General features: G+C 41.9%; 1 protein-coding gene across 2 annotated transcripts in view; it reads right to left on the reverse strand.

Moving 5' to 3' along the window:
* Window positions 1-8528: 8528 nt before the first annotated feature.
* LOC131432403 (polyhomeotic-proximal chromatin protein-like) overlaps window positions 8529-13844 on the reverse strand; it is a 102328-nt gene continuing 97012 nt past the window's right edge. For both annotated transcript variants that reach the window (XM_058598645.1, XM_058598644.1), the window contains exon 9: window positions 8529-9979. In XM_058598645.1, the coding sequence (XP_058454628.1) occupies window positions 9243-9979 (737 nt within the window). In that variant the 3' untranslated portion in view covers window positions 8529-9242. The remainder of the gene's footprint in view (window positions 9980-13844) is intronic.

Raw genomic sequence — 13844 nt, forward strand, 5'->3', positions numbered from 1 at the left:
TCCCCGTTAATTTGTATCAGGCCGAATTAGCGCATGCGCGCCATATAAACGCCTCTTTCAATATGAGGAAATTACATTGTTACCCAGCAGTTTCTATTATTTCTTCATGTTGGTTTTCTTACCTTTGTTCATAGCTTGTATTCTGTTTTACCTTAATTCCAGTGTTCTATTCAGCTGTGATTCGTGTCTTTTGTTGTCATTTTTCACTCCGTACTTTAGCTGGCATGTTATGTTGCTTCCAATATTCCTTTCTAATTCTTTCAGCATTTTCGTATTTCTTGTTCCTCATCCAGTCATCCGTTTCCAAAAAAAAAAAAAAAAAAAAAAAAATTAGTGTTTCATTGATCTTTGTAGGGCAGCTCATCATGGTTTGACGGATAAGAACTGAGGACATGCGTTTTTATTTAAATGATAATAACACTTGGGTTTAATAGTATTGCTACAGCATGTTCACATTTCGTTATCTTCGGTTGATTCTTGACAGTATATTACCATCCGCTCAGGCACTTTTGAACATCTGGTACACTGACTCGCAATCGAAATGTGTCACAACCAATTTGATACAACACACCCGAGGGAACGGTATAATGTATGTTGTACACACAAAAACACTTACATACACACAGGCACATACGCATACACACATGCATACATACCTACATGTATTCCACAAGCAAGCATCACAACCAGAGATGCCATTTATACAGATTTATCTGTATTATACAGATTTTTGCATGCTCATACAGATTTAATACAGAGTACAGATTTTATACAGATTTCCTCAATTTAATACAGATTTATACAGTCTCACAAACAGTAAGAAGCTATCTTTTAGTATTTGATTCCAGTGTCAAGATAAAAGTCTATCAATCAATGGACAAATCACAAATTAATATGGAAATCTGCTGTGAAATCCATTTATTTTATAATTTGAAACCAATTTGAACTGATATTCAAGGAAGTGATGGCATCATGAAACTTTACTGTCAAACTGAGAATTGTATGACCTGACTTGAATTGGGTGTTGAAATTCCATGTCAAATTATGAAGTGAACAATTTCAAACTAGATAAATACATGGAATTACAATTCAATTGTTGTGGATTTAAACAAAAAAAATAAAACTATGAAATTTCGTCGTTGAATATTCTTGTGAGCGCGGCAATGACTGATTGAATCTACCATCCTACAACCACAATCTATTGGAATAACATCTTTTAGCATCATTTTGTTGTAAGAATTTCATTTTATTAGTGAATACAGATTAATACAGATTTTTTATACAAAGCAATACAGATTTTCTATGAAAATATCTGGCATCTCTGATCACAACATTGAGTTACTATTTCTATTCTAATAGATTCTAACTAAAATTTGACATTGCCGTTTCAACCTTCCGAGCGAACGGACGTGATTTGGATTTACTGCGCATTACTAGCATTGAAAACTAGTTGTGTGTGTGTGATAAAGTGGTCGGACGATCGAAACGATATTGTGTGATAGACAATAGTGCTTTTTCCTCTGAGAGGTTTTTTTCGCATTATATAATAGAACAGTGCCTTATTGTGAGCGGTGGATCGAAACGGTACCGTTAGCCGGTTATTGTTTCGGCGATCAAGGCCAAGTGTGCGGATTATAAACAAGCGGCCATTGTGTGAGGATTATAAATAAGTGTGCTTTTTCCTCTCGGAGGTTTTTTGCACATCATCAAAGCGGCGATACGCCGACCGACGAAGACCAGCTTGGTGTCCCCCGTTGGATCTTAAGTTAAGTACCGTTACTTCGATTATTCGTTTTTGACCATTATATTTCCCCCCGAATTACTTGTTTCTGCGCGGAAGTAGTTCCGCGACATGTCTAATTTAAGTCCTGGCCCCCCCGCTCCCGATGTTCAAATGGAGACTTCCCTTGTCTGTAAAATGTCCCGCATAAAGAGCTATCCTGATGGGCTCGCACTACCGGCCGGGCCTTACGCGGTCTATTTCCGGACCAAATCAAGAGAAAAAAAATTAAATATTTTAAAAATATCGCGAGACCTGTTTTCGCGATATAATACTATAAAAAGTATTGATAGAATACGGCCAGACAAGCTCAGGGTCCTGTTTACCAGCTCTAAACAGGCTAATGAGCTTGTTCAAAAGGATCCCTTTACGCAGGAGTACCGCGTCTACGTGCCCGCTCGCGAAGTAGAAATCGACGGTGTGGTCACCGATGCGAGTTTGACTTGCGAGGATATTCTTAAGTACGGGGCGGGTTGTTTTAAAGACCCCTCACTTAAGAATGTCAAGATACTGGATTGCAAGCGATTGCATTCAGTATCGATCGCAGGGGATGGAACAAAGTCTTATCCCCAATCAGACTCTTATCGTGTGACCTTCGCCGGCACTGCTTTGCCCAACTACATCCTCTTGGACCGGGTTCGTTTGCCTGTTCGTTTATTTGTACCCCGGATAATGAATTGTACCAATTGCAAACAACTGGGGCATACAGCTACCCATTGCAGCAATAAGCCACGTTGTGCTAACTGTGGGGAAGCTCATGCGGACGGCTCTTGCGGTAAGGATGCTGAAAAGTGTCTCTACTGTAAGGAGGGTCCACATGACCTCTCTGATTGTCCCGCTTACAAACTGCGAGGTGATCGAATGAAGCGTTCCCTAAAGGAGCACTCCAAGCGTTCCTTCGCAGAGATGCTTAAAAGTGCCACCCCTCCTAAACAGACAACGAATCCATATGCCTGCTTGTCGACTGACGAGAGCGATTCTGACGACCCTTTGGAAGGTCCATCTTCAGCGGTCCCTCATAGCTGTAGGAAAAGAATGAATAAATCTTCTCATAAGCTACCTAGTAAGGGTTCGAAGGTGTCTTCCGAAGGGCTTCGAAAAGTTACAGCTAACGGGAATCGGGAAAAATCACCGAAGCAAAAAGCTCCTGGTCTCGGAAAACTCAATTCCGAGATGGAATTCCCACCACTTCCAGGGACTACAAAATCCCCAAGCGTCCCTAAAAATCCACCAGAGAACCAACTAGGTGCTGGACTTATCAAGTTTTCTGATGTTGTGGACTGGATTTTTACAACTTTCAATATTTCAGACCCTCTTAGAAGCATTTTAATTGCTTTCATGCCTACAGTAAAAACATATTTGAAGCAGTTGACTGCAAATTGGCCCCTTCTTTCAGCGATTGTATCTTTCGATGGCTAAATCATCCACCGAGGTCACGGATCTAATCACTGTTTTACAGTGGAATTGTAGAAGTATTATCCCAAAAATAGATTCATTTAAATTTCTAGTAAATAATCTGAAATGTGACGCATTTGCATTGTGCGAAACTTGGTTAACTTCTGAAATACCCTTAAACTCCCACGATTTTAACATTATTCGCCTGGATCGAGATGATCCCTACGGAGGAGTACTTATAGGGATCAAAAAGTGCTATTCTTTTTATCGAATTAACCTCCCCTCGATACCAGGTATTGAAGTTGTCGCATGTCATGTTACAATCAAAGGTAAGGACCTTTGTATTGCTTCCATCTACATTCCCCCAAGAGCCTCGGTTGGGCATCGGCGACTCAGTGATATCATTGAGCTCCTTCCCGCACCGACGTTGGTTTTGGGAGACTTTAACTCACACGGTACGGGATGGGGCTGTCTTCACGATGATAACAGATCAGCTATGATCCATGATATCTGCGATAACTTCAATATGACAATATTGAATACGGGAGAAATGACACGGATTCCTGCACCACCAGCAAGACCAAGTGCGCTGGATTTATCCCTTTGCTCGACATCGCTACGGTTGGATTGCACGTGGGAGGTAATTCCTGATCCCCACGGTAGCGATCACCTACCGATCGTAATATCAATCACCAGCGGCTCAAAACCATCGAAGACAGTCAATGTTTCGTACGACCTCACACGAAATATTGATTGGAATAGCTATGCGACCTCGATATCTGAGAAACTTGAAAGAACTCAACAACTTCCTCCGGAGGAAGAGTACACGTTTTTGGCTGGCTTGATTCTCGACACCGCGACTCAAGCTCAGACGAAACGTGTACCCGGCGCGAAAACTAACATCCGTCCTCCCAACCCGTGGTGGGACAAAGAGTGCACAAATTTAAACGCGGAGAGAGCCTCCGCGTATAAAAAATTCAGAAAAAATGGAACACCTGATAATTACCGGAATTACGCGGCGTTAGACGTTAAAACTAAGAACTTGATTAGAGCCAAGAAACGCGGTTACTGGCGTCGGTTTATAGACGGCTTAACGAAAGAAACATCTATGAGCACTCTTTGGAACACAGCCCGACGAATGCGCAATCATAACACCACGAATGAAAGCGAGGAGTATTCCAACCGCTGGATATTCGATTTCGCTAAAAAAGTATGCCCAGACTCTGTACCGGAACAGAAGATCACCCGCGCCGCGACACCAAACACAAACGAAACACCGTTTTCGATGGTAGAGCTCTCACTTGCACTCTTGTCATGTAACAATAAAGCCCCGGGATTAGACAGAATAAAATTCAACTTGTTGAAAAATCTGCCTGACCCCGCCAAAAGGCGCTTGTTGAGTTTATTCAATAAGTTCCTTGAGGGCAACATTGTTCCACATGACTGGAGACAAGTGAAAGTGATCGCCATTCAAAAACCAGGAAAATCAGCCACCGATCACAATTCGTATCGGCCGATTGCTATGCTTTCCTGTATCCGGAAATTGTTCGAAAAAATGATTCTCTTCCGTCTAGACAATTGGGTCGAAACTAATGGCTTACTTTCAGATACACAATTTGGTTTCCGCAGAGGCAAAGGAACGAATGATTGTCTAGCGTTGCTCTCAACAGAAATTCAAATGGCATTTGCTCGTAAAGAACAAATGGCATCAGTTTTCCTCGACATCAAGGGGGCATTCGATTCAGTTTCCATTAACGTTCTATCTGAGAAGTTGCATCAGCATGGTCTTTCGCCAGTTTTGAACAACTTTTTACATAATCTATTGTCTGAGAAACATATGTATTTCGCGCATGGTGATTTGTCGACAATACGATTCAGTTACATGGGTCTTCCTCAGGGCTCATGCTTAAGCCCCCTTTTATACAATTTTTACGTAAACGACATCGATAAATGTATCAACACATCTTGCACGCTAAGACAACTTGCCGATGACAGCGTTGTGTCTATTATAGGACCCAAAGCTGGCGATCAGCAAGGGCCGTTACAAGATACTCTTGCCAACTTATCCACATGGGCTCTTCAAATGGGTATCGAGTTCTCTACGGAGAAAACTGAGCTGGTTGTATTTTCAAGGAAGCGAGAACCAGCACAACTACAGCTTCAACTAGGGGGTGAAAACATAGCTCAGGTCTTCACATTTAAATATCTCGGGGTCTGGTTCGACTCCAAAGGCACATGGGGATGTCACATTAGGTATATGAAACGAAAATGCCAACAAAGAATCAACTTTCTTCGTACAATAACCGGATCGTGGTGGGGTGCCCATCCAGGAGACCTGATCAGGCTGTACCAAACAACGATATTGTCCGTGATGGAATACGGATGCTTTTGCTTCCGATCCGCGGCGAACACTCATTTCATCAAGCTGGAAAGAATTCAGTATCGTTGTTTGCGTATTGCCTTGGGTTGCATGCAATCGACTCATACGATGAGCCTCGAAGTGCTGGCGGGCGTTCTTCCATTGAAAAACCGGTTCTGGGATCTCTCATATCGTTTACTCATTCGATGCGACATTTTGAATCCTCTGGTGATTGAAAATCTCGAAAGGTTAGTTGAGCTCAATTCTCAAACCCGTTTTATGTCCTTGTATTTTGATTACATGGCTCAGAATATTAATCCTTCTTCGTTTGTTTCCAACCGTGCTCATTTCTTGGATACTTCTGATTCTACTGTGTTTTTCGATACTTCCATGAGAGAAGAGATTCGTGGAATTCCGGATCACGTGCGCCCTCAAGTGGCCCCAAATATTTTTTATAATAAATTTAGAACAGTCAACTGTGAAAAGGTGTTTTACACTGACGGATCAAACATCAACGAGTCCACAGGCTTCGGTATCTTCAATCAAAACATCACCGCTTCGTACAAACTCAGTGATCCGGCTTCAGTTTACGTCGCAGAATTAGCTGCTATTCAGTACACCCTCGAGATCATTGAAACCTCGCCCAAAGACCATTACTTCATTGTCACGGACAGTCTAAGCTCAATAGAAGCTCTCCGGGCAATGAAGCCAGGAAAGTACCCCCCTTATTTTCTGGGGAAAATACGGGAACACTTGAGAACTTTATCTGAACGGTCTTATTCAATATCGTTAGTCTGGGTCCCTTCGCATTGTTCCATTCCGGGAAATGAAAAGGCAGACTCATTGGCTAAGGTGGGCGCATTAGAAGGTGATATTTATGAAAGACCAATCTGCTTCAATGAATTTTTCAGTATTTCTCGTCAGAAAACTCTCGAAAGTTGGCAAACTTCATGGACGAATGACGAACTGGGACGATGGCTACACTCCATTATTCCTAAGGTATCAACGAAACCGTGGTTCAAGGGGATGAACGTGAGTCGTGATTTCATTCGCGTTATGTCTCGGCTCATGTCAAATCACTATACATTCAACGCACATCTCCGGCGTATCGGGATCGTGGAGAACGGGCTCTGCACCTGTGGCGACGGTTATCAGGACATCGAGCATGTCGTGTGGTCGTGCGTAGTGTATCGCGACGCCAGGTCGAAGCTACTGGAATCCCTCAGGGCCCGAGGTAGACCGCCTGAAGTTCCGGTTCGGGATGTGTTGGCGAGTCGGGATAGCTCATATATGCTTCTGATATACGAGTTTCTCAAACACATTAATATACAAGTGTAATCTGTTACATCTGGCTTAGAAAGTTCCTCCTATTTATCGACGTTGTTTCAACTGTGGCTAAGAATAATCTTCACCTGCAGGTTCGACACTAACTTCCGCCGATTATCCCGATTCCTCATCTGTCCACCATCTTCATCGGAACTAACAAGATCTTTGTGTTGTCACTAACCTTTTCGCTTCCCCCCTCCCCGTCTCTTCACCATCTCGATGTCAACTAATTAGATCTCTGTCGTTTTAGTCAATTCATTCCCATATCCCCTTTTTACTCCGTTTTCCGCAATATTTACTTCGCTATTTTTTTTTTCTCATTTTCTTCTGTAACAACACCATCATCGCCCACGGAAACTTACCAACAGCATGCGGGCCACCCGCCGGGTATTCGTAACCTGGGGGTGTTTCCCGCGGACCCACACGGACCGAAGAATGCGGCCAACATGAACATTCACCAACGCCATATGGAAGACTCTCATGAAATATTCAATTCACCGGCCACTGCCGATCACCAGCTGAAGGCTGGATCTGCCAAAGTCAACCATTGCGACCCAAATATGACATTACTCAATGATACAACCCTAGTTTTAAGTTAGTCGTAAATTAAAATTAGTAAAAGCCCTTGGCATCTTAGAGCTTAAGCAGTGTGCCTTAAACATTATATTCTTGAATAAAAAAAAAAAAAACTAAAATTTGTGCCAATAGTCATCTCATTAGTAGAGTCACCATGTTATTTTACCCATTACTCGACTTTCAATAAATTTATTGAGATAAAATCGAATACAAAATCTTTGCCTCGTCTGTAAGAAGCAATGGAACATAAAAGTAGTTCAGAAATGATTCAATACTGCTGTTTTAACGAACAAAAAAAAAAAAAAAATAAAGCTCCAGATTTCATGTTATTCTTGAAATTATTATTCTTGAATCTATCAAACAGAGATAACAGATCTCACTCTAACTAATGGTTTTCGTACATGAAATGACTAATGGATTTGAGATGAATGGGGGTACCGTTACCCAATTTCTATCTCTTCTATTGGTCGATCGTTAGTCCTGAGCTGAAACGGTGGCCTTTATTACCGTTCTTGCATGCACTCACTCTTACATTTCATTCACACATCATCTCACCCATCAGGTCCCAAACGATACATCTTCACAATATAAACTGGATGAACATCGTTTGACAGCTATCAGTGGTTTGCTCATTGGTTCGGTCATTATTATTTTATTATATTCTACAATATTCTATTTCATTCCACAGTATTCCATGGTACACAAACCACCAATAAACGTCAAAGATGGATTCGATTTACCGTTCATTTATTGTCATCGTGTGAAACCCAATTGGGATACGTTTACTCTACTTAATTTTCACTTCACACTGGTAATAAGGGCCGGTAGTATGAAAATAAAACATAAAAAAGAGCTCAGTTAAGCCCTACCGGCCTCTCCAACCCCGGATGTTGGAGCGTAATGCAATCAACATCTTATTCAAGTCGTTCCATATATTATTCATTTAATTCAATTATGAAACGAAAAACTGTAACGCATATCTTTATCAAATTGTAACGCTAATTGATTGTATGTGATGATGTTTGCAATACCGTCAAGCCCACCAACCAACGGGAGGGTAACATATAACAGACTAGAATTAAAATAAAAAGGTTTGTATTTTCGTCAATTATTTATTTTATTTTCCAAGAGAATTACATTCGCATGGTTCTTATGAAATGCTAGTACTAGAGAAAAAAATATGATTGCTCAATGATTAGTTTATACAGTTCTGACGCGAAGCACGACTTGTGTTTATCAAAAATTTGGCAATGGTTTGCTTCCAGATACGGTTGCCCAGCTTCTTACAATGAATATATTTTCTATTGGTTTTCTAAATTTATTTTTCTCTTGCATAATCAAACAGCTCTGCTGAAGCAGACCATACACTCTTACGGAACTATTGTGGAACCTACGGAATAGTGAGAATATGTACAAAAGAAATATTTCATATTTTCGAATTATGTTCTTATGCAGCGTTTTACTGTTCAAGGGGGGAGGAGAGCATTGATTGCGATCTTAAGGACATTTTGCTACAATAAATTAGTTTTAGTGCCCACCTGAAACAAGACGGTAATGCTGTAGTCTTAATACTTAAAATACCATTAGACTAATTCTAAACTTCGGTGATAATAAATTTGTGTTCAGTAAAAACTAAACCTAAAGCTACTGAATTCTTAACGATAACCCGCTATTTACAGAATAACATTCACATTAGTAAAACAAACTAAATTACAGTCTACGCAGGAGTAAAAAGTAAAAATAAACAAGGATTAAGAAATAGAAATCCCGTCAAATCACAGTTGCAACCGAGCCAGCACAGTTGCTTTACGATTGCTGCTGTGGTTGTTGCGATTGAGGTTGCCCATCGGCCGGACTGGTGCTGGCAATCATCGAACGAACCTTGGCCAAGAATTTCACTGCCGGGCCCACCTTCATGTTCATCGTTTCGTTGATGAGATGTTTCTCCTCGAGTAGCATCAAAGCTTCACCGTCAATTTCCTGTTCGGCAAAATTTTCCGCGTAGCTACCGAATCCGGGTAGATTTTTGATGAAATCACGCACATCCTGTACGGACCACTTCATAACCAGCGAGGACTCCTCTCCGGTGGGGTTCGGTGCCACCGGAACGGTAGCCGCTCCGGTTTCAACCGGTGTCGCAGCAAACTGAGGCGGATGAATGGACGGTGACTGTTCCATCGGTTCCAGTCGTTCCAGTTTGATGTTGGAAGGTGCAACCGGATTAACGGTTGTCGTTACCGATCCCGGGTGGTCCAAACCGTTGCCGGTACTGGTCGGGTGCGATTCGATCGTACCGTTGTGCGTCGGCGAGGTCACCTGATCGGTCGAGTTCTGTTTGGCTGCCCGGGCACAGTCGGCACTGCAGAACCGTTTGCGTTTCATTTTACTGCGCAGTTCCGGCTTACCGCAGATTTCACAGTTACCCATGTCACCGGTGGTGGTGTTCGCGTTGGCCGTCAGTGGAGATGGTTGCTGTTGCTGCTGGGTCAGCAAAACGTTGCCGGGAGAAATCGGAGAGTTGGCTTCGGTGGTGGTACGTTTTTCTGGAAGAAGATAAAACGAAAATTAGTTCTGAGTTTTTCTCTATAATAGGCGAATGAATGTCAATTTTCTATGCGAAAACAAACAAACAACTAATGTATCGATGTATTATTGGGAAACGTTAAATAAATGTTTCCAGTCTATGGCATCTAAAGCAGTGTGAGAAGTAGGCCTTGCTTCGAATGGATGTGAAAAACAATGTCGATTTCGCTTGATGTTGAACCTTAATCCATTTCCAAACCGTTTGTTTGAAGCCAGTTTCGAACCTATTTTCAACGTTATTGAACTGAAGTTCGAGTCCGTTTTGAACCTGATTCTTATATCGGGTTAGTTCAAACTTCTGTTGCTAAGTGCAAACCCAACACAGTTTCGTGAAGAGCGCTGAGTTTGAAGTGACTACCCTGTGTGAATTACAGTGTTTTCAAATGAAAACAACATAGGTGAGTGATCCTACTTATTAGAACATTGGCCGAATTCTCCGTAGATCTACGGATTCGGAGATTTTAATCGAATCTGTAGGTAAAATCTATGGAAATTTGAGTGTTTCTCTGGAAACTATTTTGTGTGTAGAGTAAAAAAAAGGTGTTATACGGTACCTGGTTTACGGTACCAGAGTTACCGGAAATAGTGATAAAAAACTTTAAATTGGGCCTCTGGGATGGCTACATCAAATGAAAGGTTTTACAATCCTATATCATACCGCAAATGGTGGTCGAATACTCGGAAATGGAACTCATTTCGTTTTCTCAGCTAACGATAAAACCGATTTTCATAAACTTAAATTCACTAACTAAGTAACTAAGTTAGGTTCAAAACTTCACCAGAAATAGTGGTCAAAAACTCCCAAACGGAACTTACTTCGGAATCTCATAGAATCAGAAATCAGGAATCAGAACAAATTGGCTCAAATAGCACGTTCCCCTTGATATTTGGAGATTTGTGCCTTGTCATCAATTTGTTTTTAGCATCATTTTCCCGATATATAAGAGGGAAGGATTGAAAGGAAATGGTAAGGGTTGGACTAGTAGGATGGGAAAAATTGACGACACAAAAACACATAAAAGCAGAAGTAAATTCTGCACCCCTAAGGGATGCTGAACAATATGCTGGGGATCACATTTAGTGGAAGCAGAGGTAAATTCTGAACCTCTACGAGGTCCCGAACAGTCTGCTGTTAATAAAACCTCCAACCTCCGAGAGAATTTGGAGATCTTACAAAAGCGCCACCATTCTGCACTCCCGGAAGAATGCAGAACGATTCGCAGTATGTACGAGCAGAAGTAAATTCGGTACCCCCTAAAGGATGTCAAACAATCTGCTAAACCCTATTTAAGATGAATACAGAAGGGATTCATTCATTCCAGGAAGAACGATGAACCCTTCTGACTATAGCTCCACACCACATTGGGTGAGAAACGAGAGAATATCCTTCAAATTTAGCTCCGCATACACAGACTCAACCATGTATGGAGAACCAAAAACCCGGATACGTAGTTGCGTCAATGCGGGACAGTTACATATCAGATGATATGAAGTACCGTTATCGCATTCACACAAATCACACGAATAATACTCAGCACGTTGAATAGTAGCCATGTGATAATTGAGTTTGCAATCTCCAGTCAGAGCTCTGACCAGAATACTGCAATGATGCTTGGAGAAATGCAGTAGACACTTTGACATTTTCAGATTTAAATCTGGTAGAAATGCTTTTGTCTGAGCGCAAGTTTGCAAGCTGCGCCAGTAGCTGGCATGTTCGGATGCAGCCCAAGAACAAATCTTGTGCTTTATCCAACTAGTTGAAAGTGGTAAAGCTGGTTCAGGACCAACGAAATCATTCGTTGTACCAGCTCTAGCCAACTCATCAGCCCATTCATTTCCAGTAATACCAGAATGGCCGGGTACCCATAAGAAGTAAACAGCATTTGAAATGCTGAGGTCTTCAATTTGAGTTCGACATGCGATCACTAGATTCGACCGTGAGTCATTCGAACTTAGTGCTTTTAAAGCTGCCTGACTGTCGGAACAAAAATAAATACGTTTACCACAGATCCTCTGCTGAAGTGCCGATTGTACTCCACACAGAATCGCGTAGATTTCTGCTTGGAACACAGTACAGTATCTACCAAGTGAATGAGACTGCTCTAGCCTCATTTCACGACAGTAGACACCAGCACCCGCACGACCATTCAACAGAGAACCGTCCGTATAACAAACTTTGTGTTCATCAAGTTGTCGTTCCAGACAACCAGACAACCATTCCTCACGAAGAGGATAGCTCACCTTGAATGTTTTGAAAGGAAAACTGCATGTGAGAGTTAGGTCACTAGGAGCGAGCAAATACTCATCCCACCTAACCATTTGAGACCACAAGCGAGTGTGGCTGGTAGCATAATCTAATGGGTTACTGTTCCAAAGCCCTGTAACCTTAAGACGGTATGCACAAGATAATGCTTCTTGTTTTAGGAACACATGTAGTGGTTTAATGCACAGTAGCGCCTCTAGAGCAGCAGTAGGAGTTGTCGTGAATGCTCCTGTCATCGCCATTAGGACCATCCTTTGGAGATGATTTAGCTTTGACTGAACTGTCGCGACTTCTCCACCATACAAGACATCCATATGCTAAAATTGGTCTAACAATAGTTGTGTAGATCCAATGAATGTATCTGGGTTTGAGTCCCCATTTCCAAAAGCTCGTCTGCATTGGCCGAAAGCCATGCAAGCTCTTTTAATCCTGAAATCAATGTGAGCAGACCAATTCAGTTTTGAGTCAAGAATAACCCCGACGTATTTAACTTGATCGACCACAGTAACCTCTGAGCCGAAGAACTGTAACGGACGAGCTCCTGTGATTATCCTACGATGAGTGAAAAGCACCATTGATGTTTTGCCAGGATTTACAGATAATCCAACCTGACAACACCATTGTTCAACAGATCGCAGGGCTTGTTGCATTAAATCGAAGAGAGTGTTAATGCTTATACCGGTCATCAATATATGATAATCGTCGGCAAAACCATAAGTCGGAAATCCAAGGTTATTAAGTTTCCTTAACAAACCATCAGCGACTAGGTTCCATAAAAGTGGGGATAGTACACCACCTTGAGGACACCCACAGACACTCAGCTTTCTAATATCTGCTTGCCGAAGCGATGAACAAAGAAGTCGATTGCTAAGCATTGCGTGTATCCAATTTGTGATACTTGAAGGTATGCCATGACCACGGGCTGCTTCCAGAATTGAATTGAAAGACACGTTATCAAAGGCACCTTCAATATCTAGGAAAACTCCCAAGCAAGATTGCTTTTGTGAGAAAGCTTTTTCAATGTTGTACACAACATCATGTAACAGGGTTGTAGTGGACTTCCCACGCTGGTAAGCATGTTGCATTCCATGTAGCGGATGCACGCCCAAACTAACATTACTGATATAGTGATCGACTATGCGTTCCACTGTTTTAAGAAGAAATGAGCTAAGACTGATAGGCCTGAAACTCTTCGCTTCCTCATAAGTGTCGCGACCGCCTTTGGGAATAAATTTGACAATTATTTCCTGCCAGGCCCTTGGAATATATCCTGTCGCAAGACTAAAAGTAAGTATTTTCTTCAAAACATGTTTGAAATGTTCATACCCTTTCTGCAGTAACACTGGGAAAACTCCATCCTTTCCAGGAGACTTGTACGGAGCAATACTCTCAACTGCCCATTTGACCGATTCAATCGTCACAACGCTTCGAGCGAGTGCCCAAGAATCGTAACTACCTGAAAAAGTCTCTGGAAGAGCTGTCGGTGATGGATCCATACAACCTGGAAAGTGAGTGTTAAAAAGATAGTGAAGTACATCACCTTCATCAGACAAGTGTTCACC

This window comes from Malaya genurostris, chromosome 2, assembly GCF_030247185.1.
Source record: "Malaya genurostris strain Urasoe2022 chromosome 2, Malgen_1.1, whole genome shotgun sequence".
In the NCBI taxonomy this organism is placed as follows: domain Eukaryota; kingdom Metazoa; phylum Arthropoda; class Insecta; order Diptera; family Culicidae; genus Malaya; species Malaya genurostris.